At 45.9% G+C, this 13,670-nt stretch overlaps 1 protein-coding gene across 3 annotated transcripts in view; it reads left to right on the top strand.

Annotated features, from left to right (window-relative positions):
* Nucleotides 1-13,670, top strand: part of ZZEF1 (zinc finger ZZ-type and EF-hand domain containing 1) — a 101,311-nt gene that overhangs the window by 7,504 nt on the left and 80,137 nt on the right. For all 3 annotated transcript variants that reach the window (XM_025461944.3, XM_025461943.3, XM_049110057.1), the window contains exons 2-3: nucleotides 9,115-9,259; nucleotides 12,630-12,824. In XM_025461944.3, coding sequence (XP_025317729.1) covers nucleotides 9,115-9,259; nucleotides 12,630-12,824 — 340 coding nt within the window. The remainder of the gene's footprint in view (nucleotides 1-9,114; nucleotides 9,260-12,629; nucleotides 12,825-13,670) is intronic.

The raw sequence follows: 13,670 nt of genomic DNA, 5'->3' as shown, positions 1-13,670 counted from the left end.
ACATTCTTGTTCGCGAGACCTTTGGATCTTCACAACAAGCCAGGAGAGGGGGTTTGTGCAGGAAGAGGGGTTGAGACTTAAGGGCCCAGGGTCTTGTTCCAGGCTTCACAGGGAAGTGGTGAATCTGGCACCATCCTTGAATCCAGACTTCCCGTCAGCCTGACTGGGTGACACTTTTTCTCTCCCATGCTGCACGGCAGAGGGCCTGCACTCACTCGAAGAGTTAGGGCGTGGATGGCAGAGCACATGAGTGGGTGAGGTAGGAAGAAGCCTGAATCAGGAGAGGAGGAGGAAGATACAGTAGGCCATGTTACTGTCTGCATGGAAATGGACGTTAGCTCCATGGACATAGGGGGCATTGCTCTATTTTTAGAGAGGAAGATCGACTTCCTTCATTTTGCACAGTTAGAGCCAGACCCACTGTATTCAGTTGGGTTTAGGGCCCCACATTCCAGGCTGTAGAGTTTTAAACTGTTGGGGATCTATTTAGTGAGTGTTAACTTGCATGTAAAACATGAAGCAGAATAGAGTGGAATAGAAAATATCAGGATATATTGTATCTGATGAAAGAAAGTATTATTTCTTGAAACTTTTATATCAGCATTACACAGGCATCATGGAAATGTGTGTTTTTTTTTTTTAAGATTTTATTCATTCATGATAGAGAGAGAGAGGGGGAGAGAAAGAGAGAGGCAGAGACACAGGCAGAGGGAGAAGCAGGCTCCGTGCAGGGAGCCCAACGCGGGACTTGATTCCGGGTCTCCAGGATCACGCCCTGGGCCAAAGGCAGGTGCCAAACTGCTGAGCCACCCAGGGATTCCCTGGAAATGTATTTCTTATAGTGGCTCAGCCAGTGAGACTTGAGAGGCACTGCTCTGAGGTTGTGTCTGGAGGGTCCCAGAGAGGGCAGCCAGCATGGGAATGAGACTAGAGCCATTGCCATTAGAGATCTGGTTGAGGGAGACCAGGGCCTGGTGATCACTGGTGTCAGTGATTGGGGGGCTGTCTTGGGGCAGAGGGGTCTGGATGTGTTCTGAATGGCCCACAGTGATGACATTAGGGAGGTACATTGCCATTCATCATACAGAGAAGAGAGTTGTTGCTGTCAGAACTGGCCAGAAGACATGAGCTTCCCATCACTACAGTGTCACAGAGACACTGCAGAAGGGGTTCAAAGCTACGGGAAGGCACGTATGTTAAGAGACTGGTAGGTCCATTCCAGTTTCAAGGTTTATGTAGATATGAAAAAATCAGCCTTCTCCACCCTTGATATTCTCCAGTGGGCCTGTGGTGCTGTTACTGTGCGAAGGAGCTCCTCAGCCTGATGGGCCAGGCTTTCTATCCTGATGTCTGTCTCTCCATTGACTGTTCTGCCCCCGCGCCCGCCACGCTGAGCCAGTAGGCGTCCATGTGGTCTTTCACACACTCGTGTCTATACCTGCGTTCTGGCCCCTCCTGAGGATGGCTGTCCCATCTTCCTTTGCCCATGAATTCCTGGTTATTCATTAAAGCTTAGCATGAGGGTTGTTTTGTCAGGCCCGGGTTCGCTGAACGTCCGTCCCAGTCCCTTTGGGCTTCTGGCATCTGGAGTTTGTTAGCTCGAAGCATGCTGGCACGTAGTGCAGGATCCCGCATCATACCAGGATTCAAATCCAAGCACCGTTATTTACTGGTATGAATCTTGTGACCTTGAACAAAATACTTGACCTCTCTGCACCTCACTAGTAAAAGGGCAGTAGTACCCTCCTTTAGGGTTGCTGTGGAAGCTAGGAGTCGGTCAAGTGAGGTCCTTGAGCTCTGCCTGGAACTTAGTAAATACTCAGAAAACGTTAGGTACTGTAGTTGTTTATGCTGTAGTTCTGTTGTTATAATTATGATGTATCACATTGGTGCTGTTTGTTTACAGATCTGTCTTCTCCCAGGCGGTGAGGATTTGGGAGGGTAAGGACCATGCCCTGTTTATTTTATTTTATTTTTTTAAAGATTTTATTTATTCATTAGACACACACACACACACACACACACACACACACACACAAAAGCAGGCTCCATGCAGGGAGCCCAACGTGGGACTCAATCCCAGGTCTCCAGGATCAGGCCCTGGGCTGAAGGCGGCGCTAAACCACTGAGCTACCCGGGCTACCCCGCCCTGTTTATTTTAATACGCGCAGAGCCAAGCTTGGGTTCAGGTATATAGTGGCTGCTTATTAGAGAGTGTTGAGTGAGTGCACGAGCAAACTGGATTCCATGAAGTCCTATGAAACAAACTATGTGTTAAGTGTTACTGTAAAAATCTGTACATTTCTTTAAGGACAATTTCCAAGTGTTGGGAGGTTACATATTTATTTAGTGAAGCTGTTAGCAATGCTGATTTTTTTTTTCCACCTAAAATGTCTTTGTTTTTGTTTGTTGGAAAATTCTTTTTATTGTATTCATTAACTATTGACAAATGAACAGAATCTTTTTAAAAGTAATTTTTAATATAATTTTTACTTCATAAAGATTTTACCAATTTATTTGAGAGAGTATGAGTGGGAGGAGGGGCAGAGGGAGAAGCAGACTCCCTCTCCCTAAGACTCCCCCACTTAGGGAGCCTAAGGGCCTCAATTCCAGGACCCTGAGATCATGACCCAAGGCAAAGTCAGATGCCCAACCGACTCTGCCCCCCAGGCACCCCCTAAATTAAATTAAATTTTTTTGAGAGAGACAATATGAGTGTGGTGAGGGGAGGGAAGGAGCAGAGGTAGAAGGAGAGAGAGATTCTCCAGCAGACTCCATGGTGAGCACAAAGCCCAGTGTGAGGCTTAGTCTAAAAACACTGAGATCATGACCTGAGCCAAAATCAAGAGTTGGGTGCTTAACCCAGTGAGCCACCCAGGTGCCCTTGGAATCTTTTTATAATAGCAGAAACGTCACTATTTTTATAGCCTTGTTTCTATGGAATTTTTATCAGCAGTCAATGCAGGAGTTGGGAAGCAGAGAGCTCTGAAAACTCGGGAAGCAAGTAGGAAGTTTGCAGGAGTTTTGGTGGACACAGGACTTGAGGGCCACCTTGAGGTTTAGAGAAACTGAGTCTCAGGTGTAAGGCTAGTTCTGTGGGAACATGGGCAGGAGGTGCTGTTAGAGAATGAGGAGCTTGGAGACAGATTCTGTGCCGGGGGTCTCCAGATCGCTCGGAGCCCTGGGGCTTCTCGGAGCACACAGAGGAGTTGTGAAGAGCTTATTAGCTCTGGAGCCTTGGATTCCAGTCCTAGCTGTGTGACTTCAGACAAGTTACCTGAGCCCTCTGTGCTTCTAGAAAATGGGGAGGTCGGTAGGAAGTACTACTGCTGTGAGGAAGGATAAATGGTATTTTGCGCAGGGCTCGAATATTAGTTCAGAGCTTCCCACACCATGTGTCATCCCAGCTCAGTGGGCGACAGCTGCCCCCCTCCCCTCAGACCTGGGGCTGTACATACATCACTTACTGAGCTGGCCTGTGGACAAATGGGGGAAGGGGCTGTTTTCTCGTCCTGTGGTACTCACGCCTTGAGACAGACAGACGGGCAGACAGAGGCTCTGCTTCCCTTCTGTCTCCTCCCACTGCTTCCACTTTTTTTTTTTAAGATTTTATTTTATTTATTTATGAGAGACATGGAGAGAGAGAGACAGAGACAGAGACACAGGCAGAGGGAGAAGCAGGCTCCATGCAGGGAGCCCGATGTGGGACTTTGTCCCGGATCCCGGGATCACGTCCTGAGCCAAAGGCAGATGCTCAACCGCCGAGCCACCCAGGCATCCCTGCCTCCACTTTTATATGAAGCTTGTGCTTAAGATTTCTTCATCTTTAAGATTCCCCTTCGTTATTACAAAAGCAATGTGCAGATTGACATGTTAAGCACTGTTAAACAGGTGTTTCTTCTTTCAAGTCTTATTTTGTCTACATTCATATAATATTTTCACGTTTCTGTGCCTGAGATGTTTTGTACTAATGTGGGAACTGCATATTTGCTTTGTTTAAAACTGACATGAGGGGCACCTGGGTGGCTCAGTTGGTTGGGTATCAGACTCTTGGGTTTTGGCTTGGATAGTGGGATTGAGCCTTGCATTGGGCTCCCTGCGCCATGGGGAGTCTCCTTGGGATGCTCCCTCTCTCTTCCTCTTGTTGCCCTCTCTCCCTCTCTCAAATAAAATAAATAAACTTCTTTTTTAGGAGATTTTACATATTTGAGAGAGAGAGAGAGAGATTGAGAGAGCACCAGCAGGGGGAGGGGCAGAGGAAGAAGCATACTCCCCAATGAGCAGGGAGCCCGATGCAGGACTTGATCCTAGGACCCTGAGATCAACCTGAGCCAAAGGTAAATGCTTCACAGACTGAGCCACCCAGGCCCCCCTAAAATAAATAGATCTTAAAAAACCAGCACAAAGCTACGTGAGACCAGCCTCTCTGCAAAAGGTACCCTTTTGCAGCCTACTTTTCTCAGTCCGTGGTCCTCCCCTTTCTGTCGGTTCCCTTCTGTGTCATCTAATACCCAGTCCATGTTCATATTTTTCCAGTTGTCCCAGAAATCTTTTATGGTTGATGTATTCACTGTGTGAAATGTTTACTTAGAGAGGAGGAAGTATTAGGCTACTTACAAAAGTTGTAAAGCTACCCATCCAGTATATCCCATGCTTGAAGTGGACACTCAGAATTGTTTATTTTCATATATTTGTTTCTCACATGGTACCAAGCCCACGAGGCTGCTGGTGCTAAAGGCCCTGGTCATCTGCAGTCCCACCCAGGGTCGTGCTCTACAGGAGCCCTCACTGATCACCTCCTGCAGCCGGCTCATTCATGGTGTACCTGCGTGTCACCAGACAGCGTGCTTACCTTACTCTTAGTTTTCAGCTTTAGACTTTATCCATGCTGTTCCCACTGCAGAAAGAGTCCATTGTGGTCTGACACCTTCTTGTCCTTTCCACATCCATACGTGTCCTATACTGGCAGATTTGTGTCACAGTTGTTTAGACCCCCCTGGTGCGTATGTTCTTGTGGGGATGTACACAGCTGAGCCGTGCAGTACTCCAGGACTGCGTTCCCTTTCTATGCATCTTTTTATTTTTTCTGAGGTTAACGATGGAATTGGTACTTTTCTTGTGCTTAATTTTCTGGTCTTCTAGCATTAGTTTAACCCCAGACTCTGTGCCACTTGCCTGAATCTCTTCTAACACATGCACTGTGTTCAGGCACACAGTCCCTCACTCGTCTCCTCAAGAGCCTCTGATCCACTGCCCTCTGCGCTTGGGAGTTCTTGAGGTGTGCTGTGCACATGCTGCCTTGGAATCTGCAGCCATGGGGGATGCATTTTCTATCTTGCTTTGACCAAATTCTTCCCCTTTCTTGGCCTGTTCTCTATCCCGATGACTGCACCCTCTAGGAGCTTTCTGATTAAGAGAACACTAACTGGTTCATAGAGCCCTGTGTATATGAGAATGCCTCTCCGCCTCTGTTGCAGTTGGTGGTGTTGTGAGTGTGTATTAACCTCCGAGTTAGAGAGAGTCCCCATGAATGTGGGAGGCCCGCTGCTATTCCAGCTCCTGTGTAGCTGCCGAACAGGCCCTGCCTCCTGACCTCCGACATGGACACTATCTTCTTCCTGGGAGTAGAAACCTCTCTTGCCCTCTCTTGCCTCTAGCTGTGATGAAATCTCATTATGATGGGCTTTTGTCCACCGTCGATGGTATTCAGCATCTTCAGTTTCAAGGCTCACATCCTTCATTATCTTGGATCCTAAGAATTGTCATTTCTCTCCCTCCCTTTTCTGTTTCCTTCTCTGGAGCTCACCGTGTCTGGATCTCAGGCTCCTGGACTGGTGGTCTTCTGGATGTTTTCCTCTTGTGTCCATCAGTGTGTCTTTTTGCTCTACTATCTGGGCACTTTAGTCAATTTACCTTCCAACCTTTTGAGATTTATCTTCCCAGATCTGTTGAGATTTTCATTTTGCTGTGATATTTTTAACTTTCAAGAGCTTATAAAAGCATCTGAAGAGATTGTTTTTAGGCCCCTGGTTTTTCATGACATCTCAGGGTCCTTTTTTATTAGGTGGCAGTGCTGCCGACTCCTCTACTCCAAATGTACTAAAACACTAGGTCATACACTTTAAAAGGGTGAATTTTATGGTATGTGAATTACACTTCAGTAAGGCCGGTATTAAAAATGTCTTTTAAAGTATTTCTCTGAAGATATTAACAATAATCTTTTTGACATTTTCTTCTCCTTTCCTTGCTTTTTCTGTTTCACATGAAGCCTTTCCTTAAATGTCCAGTGGTCCTGGGCTAGCCACTCATACTAAAGACTGGGGGACTCAAGAGGTGGATGCTCTTGTGCCTCTGCTTGGTGATGGCTGAGCCTCCCTGAAAGGTGAACTTGTTGGTCCCTTTGATGGGGAGCCCTCCAGTACTAGTGTCTCCAGGCCTGTCCTTGTGGCTTGTCTGGTTCCCCAGAGGAGACCTCTCCTATCTCCTGCCTGGAGGGTGAGACTGGCTGCTAGCATTCTAGGAGCCCTAGCAGAAGGATGAGTCTCATAAACCTTTACCCTGTAAGCACTCGTGCTTGGTACTTATCGTCCAGAGACTCTACCACCCTCTCAAGGGAGTCAACCCCTCAGGCTTCTGATTAGAGAGAGATCTGGGGGTTGTCTATATTTGTTTATTTTAATGGAAATTTTTAAATATAAGAAAATAGAGAGACGCCTGGGTGGCTCAGCAGTTGAGCGTCTGCCTTAGCTCAGGGCGTGATCCTGGGGTCTCGGGATTGAGTCCCACATCAGGCTCCCTGCAGGGAGCCTGCTTCTCCCTCTGCTTGTGTCTCTGCCTATCTCTCTGTATCTTTTATGAATAAATAAATAAAATCTTAAAAAAAATAAACATAAGAAAGTAAAGATAAGCATAGAATGTTCTTGTTTGCCATTTTCCAACAGCCACCAACTCAAGGCCAATTTTATTTCATCTAAACCCCACCTGTTTTCTCCTCCAAATTATTTTGAAGCAAATCTTTTCCATCCAGAAGTATTTTATTTCATTTATAAATGTTTCCTTAAATATCTTTAATAGACAAGAACTCTTTTAAAAAAATACACAATCCCGCTACTACCCTTTCCCTTCAAAACAAGAACACAAACCCCAGTGATTCCTAAAGATCATCATTACAGCCAATTTTAACTGCTTTTTAAAATAGGCCGCTCACTGATTATGTCCCCTCTCCATGGCACCTGTGGCTGCCACGTCCTGTGAAAGCTGTTGGGGTCCTGCACTCAGAGCAGCCTGTGTCTTTGCTGTGCCCAGTGCCAGCCCAATGTCCCACTCTCTTGTGGGTGAGTGACCTGCACTGTTCCTCCATCTGTTCTCCAACTTTCAAACTATTGTTGCTGTTGCGTGATACAATGTTGTCTTTGTCTTGGCTCTTAGAAAAAGATCCCTTCCTAATACTGTCTTAGGGGGACTTGAGGAAGTAGAGGTATATGCATTGGTTTGCACACTCTTTGTGGCTGCTTGTCCAGCTTCCTTCTCGTGACAGCCCATCGCAGGCACCTGCTCCTCACCCTGAATGCCTGCACCCCAGGATCCGTTCTCACAGGCAGGGTCTTCTTGCCACCACCATCTCTTTCCTCTGATCCCTTCCATTTCATTTCCTTTAGGTGTGGAGCTTCCAGACTGGGTCTAATCAGAAAAGAACAGGCTGATCAATTCTCTCTCCTTCTGAACATTGTTCTTTGAGCGGTGTAGCCTTGGATCCTATTAATTTTTCGATAATCTTGTCAGGTTAAGGAAGGGCAAATAGAATGCTGCGTCTTTCCGTTGCCTGAACTCTGCCCCCCATCCTGTGTTCATGCCCATGGTTTTTGGAGCCGAGTGTAGGAATTTGCTCTGTTCCTATTCAACATCGTGTTTGGAGGTCTGTGGTGGAAATAGGGTCGGTCCTGAAACCTCAGTGGGACCTCCCCATATTCCATGAGGGAGAGAAATAAGGAAAAGACAGCAGTATTTATTTATTTATTTATTTATTTATTTATTTATTTATTTATTTATTTTTTATTTATTCATGAGAGACACAGACTGAGAGAGAGAGGCAGAGACATAGGCCGAGGGAGAAGCAGGCTCCCTGTGGGGAGGCCAATGCCAGACCCAATCCCAAATCCCAGGATCACAACCTGAGCTGAAGGCAGGTGCCCAACCACTGAGCCACCCAGGTGTCCCAAGGCAGGAGTTTTAATGAAGAGTGAGGATTACTTAAAAAAGAAGGTGGGAGACTCCTGAGGTACTTCATGGTGGGGGATGTCTGTGAGTGATTGGATCAGCAGGGAGAAAGAAGCCACTGATCGGGGAGGGATTGCGATCCAGGGAGATCAGGCTGTTGCCAGGCAAGGAAAATCTCCTGAATGTGGGAGGGGCTGGTGCCAGGGACACAAGAGAGGGTAGCAGTGCAGGTTAGACAGGAGACAGGGCACTTTGTGCTCTGATGTGCTTTCACTGTATTGGGCTCTCTTCAGATGTGTCCTCATCCAGACAGCATCGGGGGCTGATAATATTTGTTCCGTCTTTCAGATCAAGGAACTTGGGCTTTGGGAGGTAACAGAATGTGTGGGAAGTCACAGAGCCTATTAGTGACAGAGCAGGCTTCAAACTGAATCCCATACTATACCCAGTTCCCCAGACTGCCCGATACCTGCAGGGAGCAAGTTCAATTATAAAGGTTAGTGGAAAGAGCTCTGTGAATACCCAGTTCGGTCTTGTGTCCAAGGTGGGTTTGAAAGGAAAAGCCCCAGGAACCTGAGGTGCTACTTTAAGTCAAGTCTCTGGTGGTAGCTTTATGTATGACACTTTGTAACTGGCTGGAAAATGTTGCCCTGGTTGCTTTCTGTAATTATTTGGAGAAGGAGATTAATCTCTGGAAAGGGAGGTTATAACACTGTGTGTCTCTGTAGTGACACTTATATATATTCTCTGTAGAGTGCAGTGACTTACTGTCCTGAGCTTGTTTATTCTCTGAGTGATGTAAATGGACTCCTTCCCCAACCACCACCAGGGCACTGGCAGCAACAAAGTATCTGGATTTGGAACAGACGTGATTTTATTATATCACTTATGTTGTAGGCCTTTGCCCAGTTTGATGCTGAGGGCGATGGTACTGTTGATGCTGAGAACATGCTGGAGACCCTGAAGAATTCCAGTGGAGCCAATCTCCAGGGGGAGCTGAGCCACATCATCAGACAGCTGCAGGCCTGTTCTCTTGTCCCAGGTAAGGCTCTCATCTGAGTGTCGAGGACCACAGAGTGCTCTCATAGGGCCGACGTGAATGCTGCTATCCCACAGGTGAGGCGAGGCCAGCGGGAAATAGATGTGCTTCTCCACGAGTCTCCATAAAGCACACAAACTGAGTCATTGTTCCAGGTAGTCACCTTCTTGTGTTCCCAGTAGAGTGACGCTTGAACAGCTCTACCTTCCTCAGTGGACCTCTTAATTTCACCCTCTCAGGAAGCTGGTCCTGGCCTGAACCGTATGTTCTCTCAGCATCCTGCATTTGTCTTTTGCCTCATGTCACCACTGTCATTAATTATCCTCTTCTCTGTGTTTGTCTTTAGTCTTAACACTGTGAACTCCATGAGGGTAGTGAGCTTTTATTTCTGCTGTGTCCTCACATTTAACACATTTTTGGTATGTGGTAGACATCCAGTGGGTTTTTTGTTTATTAGAAAGCTATCACTCTGAAATTTAAGTCATAATAAAAGTAATATAAAATTAAGTAATACTTCTTTTACATGGTACCTATGAAAAAACTTTGTGTTTATGTAATGGTTTCTTCTGGGGACTCAGAAGACAGAATCGAAATTAAATTACTCTCTTTTTTTTCCAGTGAGAAAACAGTTGAGTTTTTGAAAGGAAAAACTTTGCATATCATCCTTTTAGCCTCAGCTTATCTCAGAACTTTTCCTACTCCGCAGTTGGTGTTGTAATGCTTAGCGCAGAGCCTGGCAAAGCAGCAGTGGAGGCAGGTAGACTTGCTAGATGCATAAATGTACGTGTTTGCCCTTGACCGCTGTGGCTTGCTGCGGAGGCCATGCTGAGCTAGGGAAGGATGACGTTTGTATATTAATGAAGAATGCAGATTTCCATCCTTCCTCAAAATGTCTTTAATTATGTAATCTTTATAGAGCATTGTAGGTGGTCCATACATGTGAACTTTTTTCCTACTCTCATGGCAGTTAAAATTATGCTTTGAATTATGTTAGCTAAATTACATCTTGGCATTTATGTATTACTCCCACTTTTGTGTTACCAGCACATGGGTAGCTTCTGGAGCTTTATGTGGACACTTCAGACTCATGTTTGGAAGGAGAGGAAGCAGGGAGACCAGGGGACCCACCTGAGAGAATACTTACTGCACGGCTGCTCTGGGTGGCTGGGGGAGGTGAGTTAGGTTAGAAGAACTCGGGGTTTGGATCCCGAATGGTTGTATACCAGAGTTGTGACTAGGACCATCTAGTCAACATTTTCTTTCATCACTCAGCTTAAAGAAATTGCTTTATCATGGTCTTAGCTTGAACCTTGGTGAGCTGGGCTGGCCTGTCTCCTGGGATTGTTTCCTTGTCCCTCTTCCTAAGCAAGATCAGAGCTTGTCCCTTTCTTACATCATCGCTCTGGTGCGTAGTGTTTGCCAGACTTGCTGCTCGCGTCAGCCTATAAAGAAATGTTTCCGTTAGAAAAGTCTGTGCTTCCACCTGGGTCCTGAGCACATGGGTGTGCCATCAGCAGTGTCATCACCTCACTGCTGCCATGGGGTCTGCCATGGAGGAAAACTTATACACGGATGGCAACAGGTGGCACGCATTTTTGAGTCCTGGGGAATCAAACTTGTGTCTCCAGGGTTTGTCTGGGGGGTGTCATCAGGATGGGGTGATGGGGTGCTTCCAGCGCACAGTTCTCCTCATCCTTGTGTTCTATCTTAAAAATCAATGTGAAAGGATGCCTGGGTGGCTCAGCGGTTGAGTGCCTGCCTTCGGCCCAGGGCCTGATCCTGGAGTCCTGAGATTGAGTCCCACATCAGGCTCCCTGCGTGGAGCCTGCTTCTCCCTCTGCCTGTGTCTCTGCTTCTCTCTGTGTGTCTCTTGTGAATAAATAAATAAAAATCTTTTTTTTTTTTTTAAATAAAAATCTTAAAAAAAAAAAATCAATGTGAAATTTTAGTCTTGGATATAACCTGTTTGTTTTACACTTAAAATAATTTCTCCTGAGGCTTCTGGAGTCTTGCTTGAGGTGCTGCTTACATGGGGTGTTCATTTTGTGAAAGTTCATTGAGCCATACACTTATAATGTAGGCACTTTTTGTTATGTCTGATATGATCATTAGAAGTTCTAGCAACAGAAAAGAAATTCCCCCCAAATCTGCAAGTATATCTAAGCCCCAGGAGAAGCTGCTGGGTTTATCCTCTTCTCCCTTCACATGGGGTTACAGGCACTATGGTTCCTGTATATACATGGTACGTTATGATGGACTGTGAAAGGGTTTTAGCCCAGGGTAGACATCCTGTGTTTTGTGTCTCCATAAGATTACTCATGTTAATGCCAGACAAAGGGGAGCCAGGAGGGCCACTCAGGATGTCGGGGGCAGTCAGTATGAACAGGTGATGTTGAGGCCAGAGAGACACACAGAACCGGCTGACTCCACAGAGCCATGCTGGAGGGGAAGGTGGGATAGTGGAGGAGCACTTGAGGGCAGAGCCTTATCTGCTATGCATTGCCACCAGGAATCCTGGGCAAGGCAGTGGCTGCGTTATCATAATCACATCTTACATAGTGTAGTGTAAAAACTCTCTAATGCGATAAACTGTATCCTAGTCGACATGCTATATGCAAAGCTTGTTTAAAAACTTCTAGTTGAGGGACACCCGGATGGCTCAGTGGGTGAGCATCTGCCTTTGGCTCACGTCTTGACCCCAGGGATCGAGTCCCACATCGGGCTTCCCGCAGGGAGCCTGCTTTTCTCTCTGCCTATGTCTGTCTCTCATGAATAAATGAAATCTTTAAAAACAAAAACAAAAAAACCCTTCTAGTCAGTATTTCAGAGCTTATACATTTTAAAGCTTGGATTGAAATAATTTATTGTAAGTCTTCTAAAATTCTATGAAATTAAAATTTTTACAGATTTTATTTTGAAGTAATCTCACCAGGCCAATGTGGGGCTCAAACCCACAGCCCTGAGATCAAGAGCCTCACGTTCCATGACTAAGCCAGCCGCCACAAAATTAATTTTTAAATTGAGATTACCACTGGTTCATTTCATTTCATTTCTTTTCTTTTTTTTAAAGTAGGCTCCATGCCCAGCCTGGAGCCCAGTGTGGGGCTTGAACTCATGACCCTGAAGTCAAGACCTGAGCTGAGATTGCTAAGAGTTGGACACTTAACTGACTGAGTCACCCAGGTGCCCCCGCCACTGGTTCATTTCTTAAAACTTGTTTAGATTTTTACATGATGAAAGCTGAGAATATCAATGAAGATTCTTAATGGTTGCTTTTAATTCAGCCAATTCTGATAGGCCACTAGGCAGAGAGTGTGGGAATACTATTGTGGTGGGTTCCTAAAAACACCAAATATGGGTTTTGTCTGCCCAGGTTTCATAGACATATTCTCAGAGTCCAAGGAGGGTCTGGGTGTGCACGCATCCTTGATCCTGCGTTTCCTGCACCGCAATCGGCTCTCCGGCATGGCCATCCCCTGCCCCATGCTGGACCACTGCAGTAACATGTGCTCCATGAGGGCTTCTGTTCTGAAGGAGTCTTTGGACCAGCTGGTACAGAGAGAAAAGGGTAAGTGTAAGTGTGTGCTGGGGGCTCCTGCACATGTTCTGTCATTGTTTCTTCCAAATGCAGTATAAATGAGGTCTTCTCCCTGCCTTCCTTTCTGAAAACTGGAACAGTAACCAGTTTGTAGCTTAAGAATGTGATCTGCTTACTTGTTTTCGTCTCTCCCCCTGCCCCCCTCCCCCCTTCACATTTTGCTCAGATGTGACTTCAGGGAGGTCTTCCTCATTACCCTACCTCTCATTACCCTACCTCATTACCCTATCTAATTAACGCCCCTACCCCACCATTTCTCATCTTCTGGTCACTATCACCTTTGTAGGTTTCATGGTCTCAGTGGCACTTATTATTTGAAGTTGTGACATTATTATTTCTTTGCATTTTGTCTGCCTTGTTCATGTTATTATCCTTAGCACCCAGAACTGTACATGCCACGTAGAAGGTACTCTGTAAGTGGTAGTAGAATCAATGAGGAAAGCCACTACACTCAGTCTGGACTCACTCAGAAGTTGATAGTGTGGATAGACAGGTCCATGGAACATAATAGAGTCCAGAAACAGACCCGTGGAATACAGGACCAGATATAGTCAGCTTTGCAAATGGATGGAAAGGCAAATTAGTCAGCGAGTGGAATTAGAGTAACTGGCCAGCCTTTGGAGAAAAAAATAAAACAGATTCTTTACCTCAGTTCCATTCACTGAAACCAATTTCAGGTGGATTAAAATGTTCAACGGCAAAGAAACTGTAAAGTACCAGAAGAGAGTAGTCCTAGTGCACAACTCTTGATGGGAGACCTTGGTAAGCAAGACTTAGAGAGCCGGAAACTACAGGAGACTAAGACTTGATGCAACT

The sequence above is a fragment of the Canis lupus genome, chromosome 5 (assembly GCF_003254725.2).
Source record: "Canis lupus dingo isolate Sandy chromosome 5, ASM325472v2, whole genome shotgun sequence".
Classification (NCBI taxonomy): domain Eukaryota; kingdom Metazoa; phylum Chordata; class Mammalia; order Carnivora; family Canidae; genus Canis; species Canis lupus.
The sequence above is the reverse complement of the archived record's forward strand: the minus strand, read 5'-3'. Positions and strand labels throughout refer to the sequence as shown.